Source organism: Hesperophylax consimilis, chromosome 30 (genome assembly GCF_061612785.1).
Source record: "Hesperophylax consimilis isolate HC1 chromosome 30, BYU_Hcon_1.0, whole genome shotgun sequence".
NCBI lineage: Eukaryota > Metazoa > Arthropoda > Insecta > Trichoptera > Limnephilidae > Hesperophylax > Hesperophylax consimilis.
Genome location: NC_142865.1, coordinates 3,047,911 through 3,064,787, shown reverse-complemented (window position 1 = coordinate 3,064,787; position 16,877 = coordinate 3,047,911). Strand labels below are relative to the sequence as shown.

Sequence of the window (16,877 nt, the reverse complement as noted above, 5' to 3'; positions counted from 1 at the left end):
TCCATCATTGCGTACAATATGACGCTTTGGTCAAAGCAACTTCATCAAAATTAAACATTATTTTTATCAAAGACTTTAAACACAAAAACTATATCGAATAACGTTTTAAAAATTTATTAACGATTTTTCATATAACTTCCATTATTTAAAAAGCATTATTAACAAATAAAATATGAAATTGAAACAAGCATTTTGAGCTCGGAGTAAAACAGGTATGCAGTGATTTGACACTGTTGCCGCATGTTTTTAAATATTCACGTCCCATATCTGCAATACTGTGCACAACTTATTCATGAATGAATTATAAAAAACTAACTAAAGTAACAGAGAAAACTAATACTTACATTTTTTCAGCTTTTGTAATCGAATACTGCTAGTAATAACCAAAAATACACTTTAGCGTAACACAGTACACCCATGCCAACTATTAAAGTCGGAAGCTGTTGAACAACTTTACACTTAACATGAACTCATACTAAAACTAGTATTTTAAAATTATTACATTAATAATAAAATATAATCCAAGTTAAATTCAGCGTTTTTTAATGCATTCGCTACAATATTATTGCATTCTGGGTTTACTTAAAATATTTTTTAAAAACAAATCCGAGGAACCGAGAAAGCACTATAAGAAAATGATCCTTTTAATAATGTTAGCTTGGCAATGTTGTAAATCTACTACTGAACGTATCTACGCTAAGCTGAATAAATTCAAGCTGGCTGATGAATGTTGTTTAAAAACAAAGCTATTATGTAAAAAAGTCTTGTCAATCCTATGACGCCTAAACATCCAATAATAACGTTTTGTTTTTTGTTACTTGTTAGCTCAACATTGTTGCTAGTACAAATTTAGTTGCGTTCAAAAAAGATCGGCCATCTTCGGTCTTGTGAGGAGATCGGATGTATTTTTCTTACTCGTTCAAGCAGTAAATAGTGCATTTTATTTTTGTATAATAATATTAGTTTCACCTTATCTAAAAATTAACGTTATTTTACCGCAGGAGTTTGAAAAAAAGTTTATAATTTACACTTTTCAAGAGTTACATTTTTATAGTTCTTTCAATATTATTTGATAAAAAGGTTATTGATTCGTTTAGCTAGGTTCGTGAGGTATGATTGATGTGAAAAATGAAATCCACTATTTGCAAACTATCAATTTGTGTGCAGATTTTCCCCCAAAACTTCTTCATTTTTAAGTTCGTTTTGTTTACTTATCCCTTTCAGGATATTGAATAATGCTTAGAAATATTTTAGTAATCTATAAATTCATTTAGAATACACACTGCATATGTAAAGTTATATTTTAGGAATTCTGATAGACGTAAAACAACATGCCTTCTCGCAAACTATTTACAACTTGACATATTATATTGAAATTGGAATTTATAACGAAAATCACAAAATTTTTTAAAGGCAGCTTGATTACTTTTGTAGGTACCTCAACAAACCCCAGTCTTTTAAAATATAAACTAAAAGTAAAAAAAATAAATATCAGAGTAGTTATGTATTTCTATTAATTAAGATTTGCACACGACCAAGGTAAAGCCATGGTAAAGCAGGAAAATATAATAATTTTTTTCCCGTTCTCAAGTTTTTGAATTTTCCCCCCTACTATAATCGGCGAAAGAGAAAGATATCGCAGATGTCCGTTTCAGTCTATTTTACGAGTGCGAAGTGGACGCAAATGAATGGAGAGGTGTGGCTTCCGAAGTTTAGCAAAATGGTCGATTTTAGTAGTTGCACAATCCTCCGCTAGAGAATGCAAAAACAAAAACATAACCTAAAATTAAAATGATCCTTTGCTGATTGTGAATAAAGTTACTAGTAATTAGTAAAACGCCCATCTCTAGTGATAGTAAAATTATAGTAACCATAGAAATATAAGAAAGTTCTGTATTCTTTCGTAATAATAACTGAGCAAGTACTTTTTTCATTAAAATTGTTAAGAACGCCCTTGATCGGTGAAAGCCAAAAAATTAAATAAATAATTTTGAATAATTTACCAGTTTTTTGTGTAAATAAATAAATAGTGAAAAATAATTTATTGTGCGTTAAAATAAAAATATTTTTTCTTAAATATAGACATTATTCGAATTTGTCAGCCATAGTGAAAAATCAAAAATGGAAAATGGTTTCGTCTGGATCTTATTATGGCGGAGAAATTGTTATTTGCAGCGAAGATAATAATATATCACTTTCGATCTGGAATGCAGTTTCCATTAGCTACAATTAACCAGTATTAAAATGAAAGGTGAATATTAAAATATCGAATATTGAGTCATTCGTGTTCGTGCGGCAGCCCTTTATCGATTTGCATAATGTCTTCTCTATTGTGTAGAAATATAGGTTAAATCTTTACAAAAGTCGAAAAGCGGCATTAGAAATTCTTAAAATACATTAACATTACTAATAATGTGTTTATATTTCGGTTGTTTTCGTGAAATTAGTGTTAAAAAAATGTCGTAGTAAAACGTAAAAGTAGTGCTGAGATTAGTCCTTCACTTTCAACTCGTAGCAAAATGATCTGTCACAAATTAAGCTCATTGTTTTTGTTTCGCCTTTGTGAGAATTAAGCGCTATTAAATCAATAAACATAATTAATTCCTGAGTGGCGGATATTCCGCATTGCAAATAATAATTAAGGATATAAAAGATAGTCGACAGTGTATCGTTTAATTTATTTTCAATCTCTTGTCTGGCCGCTGTTAAATGTCAGATGACATTTTTTTATGGTCGTTTTATTTGGCTTGTCGTATCGGCTGTGTCCTGCGGTCGAGCCATTAGGTCCGCCAGGCAGCTGTATTAGAACATATGTATTCGGTTTATCAATCTCCCGAGCGTTTAGTTGACATTTTCTAGCCATTGTTCTATTTATTAGCGGGCACGGTTCGCGTTTGACGTTTTGCAAATGTCCCGCAGACGTCTGCCCACGAGCTCGCGGTCTGCGAAATCCGCTTATATAAAACTGAAAATGTGATTCAACGTGCAAATGTGAGTGTAAACAATAATTAATACACACCAAATGTTATTTTATTTGAAAATACGTTGAATTGTGGACAAGAATACCGCGGTATCTGTGATTAAAATTACGCGTGAAAATTAGATGACATTTCGCATGAATTCCTTGCGAGTCGAATTTAATAATCGTTTATTTGGACTTTCTTTTATTTTAATCAACAATGTATTCATCCGAAATGTGCACAAGATCTGCCCATATGTGATTCATAGTTATTTTGGGTGAATTCCACATGCAAGTCGATTTACACAAAGACGAGTCAGAGAAATGATCCGTTCCCACAAACCAATATCAACTGTGTGGACGTCCCTCTCATGTCCCTCGATTTACACAAAAACGAGTCGGAGAAATGATCCGTTCTCACGAAGCCAACATCAAATGTGTGGACGTTCCGCTCATGTCTGTCGAGTTACCGGCTCCATCGAAATACATATAGACTCAATATGTCTTCATTGCGTCTGTGCGATAGATGGCAATCGGTCTGTTAAAAACGCAATTCTTTGCACAGAATCAAGTAGGTTTATCAGGTATTTTGGGGCTCCAACCCAGAGGTGGCTCTCAAATTCAATTGTTGGAAATAATTTGAGATTTAGCAGCTGTCATTATTGAAGAATCTCCCAGTCCTATACAAGTCGCCCAGTTTCTTGTAAGCCAGATTTACTCAGGCTTCTATGGAGAATTGATACTTGAGCCGGTCGGCCGATTGAAGTAACTTTAGCTGTGTTTAGTGAACAGTTCTGAATAGCCAGGTACTTCTTCATCTTCTACCTCGTCTCTTTTACCTCCCCACCAGTGTCGGCTAGCGCTAAGGAGCATTGGAGCAATGTACAATCAAAATTTCGGTCAATGTAAAAATATTAATTATAAACTGTTAATAGTATCACCGAAAATCAAAGCAAATAACAGTAAAAAATATGATATATATGATGTTGTAAAAGAAAACACTTTTTATCATAGATTAGTTTTGCTAATCGTTATTTAATTATTTGATTTGAAGATTGCGTTCCTGAACATGTTCATTTTAATCTTAAATTTAATCATATGCTCGGAATGTCTTGTTTGGTAAAATACAATATCATTTTAACTTGTCTGGATTAGTCGAGAAGAATGTGAAATAATCTCTAAATAATATAAAACATAGTCGCTATCCGCGTCTGTCTGTTGGTGCGCTTAGTTCCTCTAAACAATGCAACTAATTTTGATAGGGTTTACTGCATCATTTAGAGAATTTCTTGCGGAAGGTTTATTTACAGAGTTTTCCAATAAGAGGTGTTATTTTGATATTCAATCGTAAAAGATCAATGGTTTCGTTGCTTGTGTGGCACGTAGCGCCGTCTTGTTGAAAGTAAACGTTGTCCAGATCAATACCATCCAATTCTCTCGATAGCGCAATCCATTCACCGTAACTGATGCTCCAGCCTCATTTTAGAAAAAGTAAGGTCCAATGACTCCGCCGGACCATAAACCGCACCAAACAGTCACGTTGAGGATAGAGAGGCTTTTCAACAATAACTCTTGGGTTTTCCGAGCCCCAGATGTGACAATTTCTCTTGTTGACAAAGCCACCGAGGTGGAAATGGGCCTCATCACTCAAGATGATTTGCATTTTTTGCGAGTTGATTACAAATCATCGACTTTTCTCTACTTTCTATAAATATAATATGCATGTTTTATATACAGGATTTTCCAATAAGAGGTGTTATTTTGAATAGCCCGCTATTTCGGTAGATGTTACTTATGAAGCTGTCATTTTTTGACATTTGACAAGTAGAAACTACGCCATTAATAAAAATAGAACGATAAACGCTTCAACAACACATTGAAATTATTAAAATTCACTTGAGTGAATCAAATGCAAATCATCTTGAGTGATGAGGCCCATTTCCACCCTCGGTGGCTTCGTCAACAAGCAAAATTGTCGCATCTGGGGCTCGGAAAACCCAAGAGTTCGATGCGATACCGTGTTGACAGCTCCAATCCTCTGAGACCTAGTATTACAGTATAGTTTAAAGTGGTTTTCTGCATTTAGTTTTGGTGTAGCTGTCAATTACCGGATACCAAGAACTATTGAGCTTAATCCCGTTGTCTTTATTAATATTAATTGGATTTTTGTGAATTTCAAATGCATCTGTAAATAGGCTTGCGTTTTCGATCTTCCCAGGACTTGAGGAACAAATCTAAAGTAATGACTGGTTTCATTTAAATGCTCGGCATTTGCGGATTTGTCAGGATGCTGAGTTTACATGCTCGAAAGTGTTCTAATATCCTTTTGGAGATCGGTCGATCGATTTTGGAGATGAACTGGCAGAGAAAGGATGAAAGTAGACTGAATGCTGTAGAAATGAGATCCCTGAGACGTATGTGTGGTAAAACCATGCATGTTCGTGTGAGAAATGTGGAGATCCGCAAAGAGTGCAAGGCTGATGTAAGCGTAATGAGTAAGATCAAGAAAGGGACTCTCAGATGGTTTGGACATTTAGAGAGAGTGAGCGCAGAAAGGAGTGTAAGGAGAATATATGATGCAAATGTGAATGATAGCAGAAGTCGGGGACGCCCGAGGAAGACATGGCACGACCAAGTGAATCAGATACTTGAGTCGGGCCATGTCAAGAGTCAGAATAATAGAAGAGTATGTATGAGGGATGGTTAGTTAGTTAGTTTTTTATTATCTGCCGCTTTCGCAACGACACTTGCCCAGTTTTTAGGGGGTTAAATTAGTTAAAGAATTCTGTATTGTTATTATTATTAATTTATTTATTTCTTTTTGTTTCAGATAAAATTCGATAATCACGAAGACGTGTGACAACAAGTGTTACTATGATCAAACCCCCGCTTCCGAATCGCAATCAATTTCTTCCTCTTCCCATCTTCGAATTTCCACTCCATCCTGTCTTTTTCTTCTTCTGAATCTCACATCGATAATAATAATAAATATCTAACAGTCTTCGATACATATAATTAATTAAAATGAAACAACGATTAACTTCTGTTAAACTATATACATATACGTAATAATAACCATGCTACCGATTGAACCAAGTTGAAACCGCCGATTATATAAATCAATTAATGTATATTATATTGCTGTAATATAATCGATTGATTGGTTAATAATATAAGTAGTGTGTTTTGGACGTGTTTGATAGTTTTGTTGGTGGATTAGTTGCGTGGTTGTTTAGCCGTGGAGGGAAACGACAAATTCGGCTAAATGTCTGAAGAGGAGGAGTCTGCGCCGGATAAGGGGACGGTCACCCTTATCGGAAACATGCCCGGTAAGTCGCATTTATCATTATCAGACTTTGTGTATCACGTTTTAGGCGGGCTAATTGAGGAGTTGATATTTTGATAAAGTTCCCTACTTCAATCAGCATATTATTATTACTATTATTATGTGCAGAGCAGGCAGCATTCTGCTGATGCGCTCATATCTGATTTCACAACAAGCTTGACAGTAATTGAGTTGTTTTAAGTTTGAACTAAGTCCTTTCTTCTCTCCAAATGTGAATCCAATAGAGCTTTGAATTGATTTATATTTGTTGCATCGATGACATGTTGTGGGAGTTTGTTCCAAGCATCCACTACTCTATTTGCAAGGAAGCGAGGATAATAATTTTATATAGTATTTGTTTTGCTGTAGTCACTATTCATGAAATTATGACAAACACCTGTCATGTCACCTGTGATGGTTAAAAACATGCATTTTGTCAGCTGTGACATGTAAAAAAGTTTTTTGTAAAACAACGCCATCCGTTGGACGTAAAAGAAACGTGCGCTATTTTTTCTCTATCTGCACAGACAAACTGAGCCACAGCAACGCGTGGCGGGGTACAGCTAGTTAATCAATATAATATAATAATAATAATAATATTTGGATGATTTTTATAGCGCTGTTTTTGTGCAAAATCACCTCAAGGGCGCTGTACAAGTACATAATACATTTCTACTATGTTATTACTAACTATATATGGAGATAATATACAGTACAATACTTACCTGGTAGGTCACTTGAGATTAACACTTAATTAACATTAACAAATTGTTTATTAGCTAAATTTAGATATAGGATTTAGGACATAATTGGATATAACTGGACTTTCTCTCCGGAATGGTATATTTAATTTAAGGGTATGACAGCTTAAAAAGGTAAGTTTTTAGTTTAGACCTGAATTCTGTTGGACTTGTTATGGAACTTAGTTCCGGAGGGAGTTTATTCCAAGCCTTCGGCCAAGATACTCCGAAAGAGCGATCACCAAACTTAGTATTTGGCTTGCGCTTAGGTTCTATCAGTCTGCCTACAGCTGATGATGTTGCTGATCTAAGAGTTGACTGTCTCAGACCAGTGTATTCCGGGACGCATAGTTCAGAGATGTAGGGTGGGGCCATTTCATTGATGGATTTAAACACCATCCAGCACAATTTGTACTGGATTCTTTCAGGGCACTTGAGCCAGTGAAGGTTACGAAGGTGTTCTGAAATGTGCGAATATTTTGAAACCCCGGTTATGAGCCGTGCTGCTGCATTAAACACTGATTGAAGCTTGTCAATTTGATTAATTGATAATATAAATGATAAAACTCGTATTTCATTTAAAATTTATTTAAAAAAAAAACATTGACCTGTAACATAAAACGCACCCTGTATATGCATTATATATAAACCCTAGAATAATATTTTATCAGTCACTTCCCTCTAACAGTGCATTGATGTTCCTTATCTCTGTTCCGCACAGCTCATGATGAAATATGCCGTTATCTCAAAACAGTATTAGCAAACGTGTCATTGGACATATTAATTAAACCAGAGGCGTGCATTCCATATAGACACATAAGCATTGCCTACATTACCTTACTCACGTACAAACATAAATAATATTAACATTCATAAAATTATTGCAAGGAATTAATCTACACTTCAAAGTTCTAGATACGAATCTACTCTCTCTACTCAGTTGGCCATACAGGTGGCCATATGAGTATTCCAATCTTTATTTGCATTTGTAGATAGGCCCCTGTGATCCTAACCCCCCATACTATAAGGTGTCAAAAGCAGGAACTAAGTATGCAAAATAACACACATGTCATGTTCAACTAACAACTGACACTATATCTCAGGGTCAAAAACATATTGAATAGGAAATACAAATACAACACTTCGGCAAAAAAGCTTCCTTATATTATGGTACTAAAGTCTACAACAAAATCCCACTCTCGTTCAAAACCGATACTACTCAACTGAAAAAAAAACAGCATGTGATTTTATAGTGGTTTATTTGTGGGGTATTGTGCAGTGTTGCGTTACCTCCTTCTTTAGCCACCTTAAACATATCTGCTCTGATGATGGACACTGTAATGTTGTCTGAAACGTTGGCTAAAAAAGGAGGTAGTGCAACATGGCATAATACCCCAAAAATAATACTTTTAATACTATAATACTTTTGGCCGTGAAAATCTCAAATCACTATTTAATATATTTATATTTACTTTATATTATCCATACTATTAAATTTTAATAATATATAAATGAAATCCTCAGCACTGGAGATCCCAGTGAGGATATCATTATCTCTTTGTTACAAAAATAGGAAGATAACATGTAATACACTTATTATTATTACAATGTTATTTACATGTGGATTGCATTCTACATTCTACGGAAGTTAATATACTAATGTTGAATGCGATGTTTTATTTGCAGGTATAAACGGCTCGCGGCGCCTCAAGCAGTTGGAGGGGCTGTTTTTGGGGGGCCCCATTCAGGTTAGTCCTCTTCTTCTTCATCTCAAATCATTCCGTTTGATCAGGCACTAATTTTACACTTGATTGTACCAGTTAGATTTACTCACTGACATCAGAATAAATAGATCCGCCTTAAAGCAAAATGCGCAATGAAATGGGTTCGCTGAGTCATGAAACTAGGCAAACAAAATCGCAGTATCTTCCTTGAGAGTCTCAAAAGGACAGCTAGTAAACAAAGCATTAAATATAATGTGTCATAATTTTACACAACTGCAGTACAAAACAACTCCATTTTTTGATTTCGTTATGGCTTCTAAAATATTATGTTTAATTATTAAAGGCGATATTAGCGATGACTACACGAAAATTAGAAATTAGAAAAATCAGAAAAAGATACGGTCACATCTAGGACTCGAACCTATGACACCGCTCTACCAACTGAGCTAATGGGACCCTATCTCTTTCGGTCATATTTAACTGTATCATACCTCGAATAAGAAGAACTACCAACATTATCTTCATTTTTCTCAACACAATTTTTAATTGGCAGTTATCTTTATGTATGATCGCAAGATTCTACCTGAACTAAATGCTATCTGGACAGTGTCTTAGATAAATATATTTTATTTTTATTTTTAATGTGCGACATCTATTGACTTTCTCTGCAAGTTTAGGATGAATATTTTATTTTTTGGAATAACATTTGAGTAAAACCTCAAAATGTAATATTTAATCATTGAAGACAATATTATTGATTCCTAAACGAAAATTTGAAATAGAAAAATCAGAAAAAGATATGGTCACATCTAGGATTCGAACACAGGACCCTTGCCTTGCCGGGGCACCGCTCTACCAACTGAGCTAATGGGACCCTATCGTATCTTTTTGGTAACGTTTGATTAACGTTGGTGTGATAAAGCTGGCCTTGAGCCTGGTTTAAGACCGGTTTAAGAACGCCATGGTAATAAGTGTTTCACTGTTCTCACCTTACGCGTTGTGTAATATTTAGTAAGCCTGTTAGTGTGTAAACTGTATGTACACTAGATGTCACTTACTGAAGGTGTGTATCGGTGTTATTTGTTTGCAGGGACGAGGGCACAGCTTCAGCGTGGAGACGCTGATAGATGTACTGCTGGTTCTCTACGATGAGTGCTGCAACTCCAGTCTCCGCAGAGAGAAGACTGTCACGGACTTCATTGATTTTGGTGAGTGAAGAGTCTCCATTTTTTCTTGTTCATAGTCATTTGGGTGACCCGTCAATTCGGCAATGCCTCCATGGTCTGTGATTCTTTAGTTGGCGTCAGTCAGAAACACAGTTTTGTATTTTTTTTAGTTACATTAACTCCACACAGGAGACTCTGAGAAAGATATTTTCTTTTAAGGCCTATGTCGTCATCTTTGGGGATGCTGTGTGAAGTGTCTTTTTGAGGAAAGGAAGGAGTGAACATGGGCGTGATTTGTGATACAAAAGTTTGACAAATTAAGAGCCTCTGAATTTAAGCCTTAAATTTCTAAATACAGTCAAATTTGGCAACCACATCTGGGTTGGAGCCCCAAAATATTGAAAAAAAACCCTTGACTCTGTGAGACGGGCAGTCCTTTTGATCGATTTTTCTATGTGACTAAGAATTCTCTTGAAGATCTGCGAAGAATATGAACTCGAAACAAACATGTTATATAATGTGAAAAAAACAGCACTGCTGGTCGTCAAATACAGAGAAGGACCAAAAAATATTCCCCCAGCATTTTTGAATGGAGAACCTCTCATAATAGTAGAAACAACGAAATATTTAGGGCATATCATCACCAACAACTTAACGGATGACGACGACATCGACAGGCAGAGGCGAGCACTGAGCATAAAAAGTAACATGCTTAGTAGAAGATTTAGACTCTGCAGCCCGCAGGTGAAAAGGACGCTATTCTCAGCTTTCTGCACTACCTTGTATACTTGCGAGCTGTGGGCCAATTTCAAAAAGCGAACCATGGAAAGGCTTCGGATTCAATATAATAATGCTTACCGCATAATGTTCGGACTTCCAAGGTACTGCAGTGCCTCCTCGATGTTCATGGACGGGAGAGTTCCCGGCTTTGCAGCCCTAATGAGAACCAGGGTAGCAGGAACGAGGGGAAGGATCAACAACTCCAGAAACGTCCTCATCATCAAAACCCGCCAGACCTCAGGATCGAGTATCGAAAAACATTGGAGAAATATATTGGCCCTCATAATTATCGCTCCGATATACCAATAAGCTTACAAGAAATGTAAATGTTTTATGATATCACTCTCCATTCGCTCTCTATTTGCTTTATCAAACTTACATTTTATATTTTATTTTATTTGTACTTACTTGAATCTCTGTATAATACATTGTACATAGTTATATTTTATGGAATGTGTGGGATTGCACTCACCTCCCCACATTCTGGAATAAACAATTATTATTATTATTATTATGTTAACAAACCGATTGCAATCTTTAGAGCACAGGTGTCAGGTGGGAATGATTTCCTTATTTTACCGGTATTTCAATGGAGGATGCTTTGAGGCACTAGTATTGATCCCTTCGGCACCGGTGCGTTGTCAGGAAACATGCCAAATGTGCACCCAAAATTTGTAAATGGTTGACATTTGTCACATGAAAAATGGGTCGTTTCTATGACTCGTTCCTGAGTTCAACAGCTCTCATCCCTCCTAAAACATTTTCACTACTTCCTTATCTCAAAATGACCCTCCATATATGCAAAGATGACATTGGGAAATTATTTTCCTCAAGACCTGTCAATCATAAGACCTATCGTCTTGACTCCGTCTGTATTACATATATAATATATTATTTTGTTGTTTGTTTACAGTGAAGCCGGTGGCGCAGTCCATCAAGTCTCTTCGCCTGTCGCGCGATGACTTTGAGGTGATCAAGGTGATCGGGCGCGGCGCCTTTGGAGAGGTGTGCGTTGTCCGCATGGCCGGAAGCGAAAAGGTCTACGCCATGAAGATACTCAACAAGTGGGAGATGTTGAAGGTATTACTCTCCCAAAACAACTAATTATTGATATTTGTTATATCTCTGCTTACTAGCAGATTTCTGTGTGTTGGGAACTCTTGATAAAGTAAAAGGTTCTTTACTATAATTGCGTTGTATTTACGTTACAATAAATAAGTCTGGATTTAGCTACACTGTTCATTACCCGAGGGTTGGTAATTCTCTGTTTCTAGAAGCTTGAAGTCTGACAAGGATACCCCACAGGCAATTGATACACACTAGCGACATCTGTCGGACTCTGGAGTAAGCTTTATGACTGGTGCCATCTATCGCTAGAATACCCAACTTTTTACTATACATCACAATATTAAGTATTTTTATTTTGTATTTGACACTTCGCAAACGTTGTACAGTGTAAAGATAGTCACCATCCGGTTGGGCAGCATTGCGAGGCGTGTTAAGGTTGGGGCGTAGGAAGGAATTTGTTAATGCCGGTCTTGAATAGGTCCGGGTTATATGAAGGACGAGAAAAACAGATGCTAGCTCATTTCAGAAACGAGCTGACTTATACAAATCAAGTCAAAAAAACGACCCATTCTCATGAAGCCAACGCCATCTGTGAACGGATGTTCCGCTCGTGTCCATTGAGTTTCGCATACATGCACCGGTGCACAGGGGATCAATGCTGCTAGCTCCATTGAAATACCTGTAGAACATATTCAGCATACTTATATTGCGTCTGTGCATTAGAGATGGCGTTTAGTCTGTTGACAAGGGATTGGATCAGACGAACTGCTCCTCCTTTGCACAAAATAAATAGGTTTATCACTATTGTTGTTTGCTTTTGGGGTGTTATGCCGTGTTGCACTAACTCCTTCTTTAGCCGACGTTTCGGACAGCGTTGCAGTGTCCATCATCAGGGCAGATCCGGTAGATCCGAAGATGTGTGTGAGGTTTATCACTGTATAATCGTCAATTTTGTATCATTTTCACTGCCGTCCTGGGAACCATTCATCGGATAGCCAATACCTCTGCCATAGATCACCCCAAGTGGTTCGCTATGTTTGGCTAGCAGGGGTGCTCAGGTTCATCGGGTGAGGTGTGTTCAGGATGCAACTGCCCTCCAGCTGCGTGGCGTGCCAGATCGAGTGAGGCTGGTTTGGAGAGACCCTTTGACCTCTCCAGCTGCAGTAGAGGGATATATTCATATGTCCGTCACTCCTAGACACAGTGATTACCTTTTACCTTCCCAGAACTTCCTCCACAATATAAATACCTTCCACACAGCATCCCAAAAGATGACATAGACCCTGAGGGAAATTATTTATATTTATATTTTTATAAGTTGCCGTATCAAGGGTTGGTGTGGCCGCATATCAATGTTGATTTCTTGCCTTTTCATCTGTTATTGTAGTATTTGGAACCTACAGAAACGCTGGTTTCATTAGTTTGGTACTATCCATTTTCTAGGATAGATACAAAAATTTTATTGGAATACTAATGTTGTATTGTATTGAAACTTTTCCAGAGAGCAGAGACGGCTTGCTTCCAAGAAGAGAGAGACGTGCTGGTGTTTGGAGACAGAAGATGGATTACCAACCTGCACTATGCCTTCCAAGACGATAGCAACCTGGTAAGAACACAATTATTAACCTCTGGTGTGCCGGTGTAGCCTTAAGGCTACGCACGTTTTGTGCCTGCCGTTTGCCGGCATATCCTTAAAGCTACGGCATCCGCTTTGTATTTTCATTGATTGTCTTAAAAGAAAACCTTTTAGTAGCATAAAAGCTTTGAAGTGTATCGTGTTCGATGCAAATCACTACGATTCGAAGATTATACCCATAGACATTCAAATGAATAGACGAGCCAATCAGGGAAAGGGGAACAAACCAACTTGCGCGGAGCACGGGTGGCGGCGTGACCGTCCCTAATTAAACCCTTTCGGTAATTTGTCAATAAATGAATCTCCATGCGGTCCTCAAAAATAAAACTGCTTACAAATTACTAATCCTTTTTACAATGGCGCATAAATTGCTGGCTGCGTAAAAAACTTACCTACGTATCCTAAATCGGTTAAACAAAAGTTTGGGAATGTTTCCAAAATTTAATATTTTGTTACACTATTTACGAGGGCTTAGGATAACATGGACTTAAAAAAACTGGTGCTTTGAGTTAAGCTTGGCTTCGGTTATGCCATAATCATATTTATTAGTGACACAAAGCTCTATTTCGTACATACAGCCTAGATATACAGTTGGGCATATCAGTTGGGCGTACAGTTAAGCATATGAGCAATTCGATTTTTATTTGCGTTTATCTCAAAACTATGTTTTTGTAGATAGACCCCTGTGATCGTAAATCCTCGTTTAGTTGGACACTTATACAAAATATGTCATTTACCTACCTCATTCAATTTTAGTGTAATACGCCAGGCGATTTCTTTAAGAACGAACATTCAGATGCTGCGCAATAAAGTCCCACAATGAACAGCGCTGCAAACCTTTGTCTCACTTTAGCGAACTTTACTTTTCTGCGCATGGTTTTTCAATGTGCGCTCTTCAGTGGTCAATGTAAGACTAATTTCATAGTTTATTCAAAGCATTTTCGAACCTTGCTGGTGCCAAAAATATGGTCACGTGGTTTGCCTCCAGCTCGTCGAAATGATACCCATATTTCATGTTAAGGCAAGTCTATTAATTTTAATACCTATGATTATACTTAATATTTTAAAAGGGAATTTATCCCCTTGGGTTTTTTTGTACACAGACAACAGTAGAGTATTCCTGTGTACTTTCCGTCACAAGCTGATACCGTCTCATAAAAGATGTGAGATTGATTTAAGCAGTGTTCGAAAGTGGCAACACTACGCTTTGTATTTATTTTTTAATATTATTATATTTATATTATATTAATATTATTATTATGTAATAAGCAGGCAGCATTCTGCTGATGCGCTCATATCTGATTTCACAACAAGTTTGACAGTAATTGAGTTGTTTTAAGTTTGAACTAAGTCCTTTCTTCTCTCCAAATGTGAATCCAATAGAGCTTTGAATTGATTTATATTTGTTGCAACGATGACATGTTGTGGGAGTTTGTTCCAAGCATCCACTACTCTATTTGCAAGGAAGTGTTTTCTAGGATTAGATGCAAAAGGCGTTTTGGTAATTTTTTTTGAGTGTCCACGGAGATTTATATTTTTATTAGTAGTGAAGATTTCGTGGATGCTAGGGCAACTGTAATGTCCATATAAAGTCTCGATCAAGTCACCCCTTTCTCTTCTTTCTTGTAAGGTTGGTAATCTTTGTTCCTTGAGTATCTTCGTATCGTAGATCTTTCAGAGCTATTTATAATGAATTATTTTTATTTGAAATGAAAAAATAATGAAGTGACAGTAACCTTAACTATTATACATTATTCTTAGTAGATATTTTAATAAAATCCTCTTATTTGGGAAATCACAATTTTAATATTTTGATTTGCTAGTAATTTTACAATCTGAAAGTCTTCAATTTGGGATAGAACAGTATTTCATTTTGGGATACAAATCTATTTGAAAATTAATGTCAAACCGGAATATTTCCAAATAAATCATATGTATATCTGACGATATAAAATCTCAAAAGACAAAGGGGTTAATCAACCTACCGTTATTAACATGAACACATAATTATTCCAGTATCTCGTAATGGATTACTATTGCGGCGGTGACCTGCTGACGCTGCTCTCCAAGTTTGAAGACCGGCTCCCGGAGGACATGGCCCGGTTCTACATCGCGGAGATGATCCTCGCGGTGCACAGCATCCACCAGCTGGGATACGTGCACAGGTTAGTCTTGATCGCCTCATCAGGGTTACTTCCCTGATATACGGAATATTTATAAAATTACTTTTATTTCTGTATTATCGGCAACCAGTGTTGTCTTATCGAGGGTTCGTACGGCCAAGTATCAATGTTGATTTTTTGCCTTTATCATTACGATCATGTTCAAAAGGTTAAATTCCATCTAATGCTTTCAGGTGGTCTAGCAAGATCGTCAAATCGATAACTTAACAATATTACCATTCATAAATCTTAACTTCTTTTCAATATTTTATAATAAGCCATATTCTAAAATTTCCCGTAATTGTTTGGTTTCGATTGCCTCCTTATTGTACCTTTTAACATGTCTGCTCATAAGATTCTCATTTCTGAGCACAAACTGCCTCCTGTTTTATATAATGTCTTTAGTTTTAATATTCTTGTTTTGTCCTGTCCTGCTGTTATTGTTATTCTAAGTTTTGTCATCACTTTGTATAAACAGTGTATTTAGTGTTATAATATTAGATCTGTATTGGGTAAGGCACACTGTAGGAATACTTTTAAGAACATGACCACTAATACTAAATAACTGTTTTTAAGTTTGTTATAGTTAAGCGCACTTGAAGTGAAATGACACTAAACGGCGCTCTATAAATGCCATGTTATTATTTATTATTATTAAATCGATAGGCATAACTGACAACGATTTTATATTGTTTTCCCATGTTGTCAGGCATGTGAACAGTGAAGCCGATTGTGACAACGAAATAAATAAGAAATCGTGTATAAGGTATTATCTATGGATCAACATTCGTAAAACTTAGAACGGCCACGTCAAAATACAAATAAATTGGCTATGTCGAATTGGAATGCACTCACTTTAATATACATTGACAGTCTGTATGTACTTTTTGACACTTAAACGAGAGTTAATAGGTCAATGCGGTCTTTAGTCATCACCCGAACGGATTCAATTGATCGCGTGGACGACGTCTTTCAATTTTACGAGCTTCGTTACTATAAGCTAATAATTTTGCATAATGTTGTGTATATTGACAATTAACCAAAGCTCAGTGGCAGCCACGATGCCACGCTTAATTAGGCGGCTTTTATCTACCGTCTGTCGGGTTCAATTGCTGACTGTGCTCGCACATACCGTCTAACCCTGCCTAATAACCAAGATGACGGATTTAGTTAACATTATATTGATATAGGGTTTTATCGATCGATCATTCCAGATACCCAGATTTATTTTAGGCCAGAATATCCTTCAAAAGACAATCAAATAAATTTGTTGTAAGTTGTAAGTCCCCGTGCTAAATATACACGTCGTTATTTCCA

At 36.4% G+C, this 16,877-nt stretch overlaps 1 protein-coding gene across 1 annotated transcript in view; it reads left to right on the top strand.

Moving 5' to 3' along the window:
- The first annotated feature begins 1,728 nt into the window (after nt 1–1,728).
- gek (serine/threonine-protein kinase gek) overlaps nt 1,729–16,877 on the top strand; it is a 135,029-nt gene continuing 119,880 nt past the window's right edge. Inside the window, exons 1-7 of the mRNA XM_089649444.1 lie at nt 1,729–2,251; nt 5,790–6,288; nt 8,711–8,772; nt 9,839–9,956; nt 11,608–11,774; nt 13,264–13,368; nt 15,415–15,563. Of these exons, the coding sequence (XP_089505570.1) occupies nt 6,225–6,288; nt 8,711–8,772; nt 9,839–9,956; nt 11,608–11,774; nt 13,264–13,368; nt 15,415–15,563 (665 nt within the window). The 5' untranslated portion in view covers nt 1,729–2,251; nt 5,790–6,224. The remainder of the gene's footprint in view (nt 2,252–5,789; nt 6,289–8,710; nt 8,773–9,838; nt 9,957–11,607; nt 11,775–13,263; nt 13,369–15,414; nt 15,564–16,877) is intronic.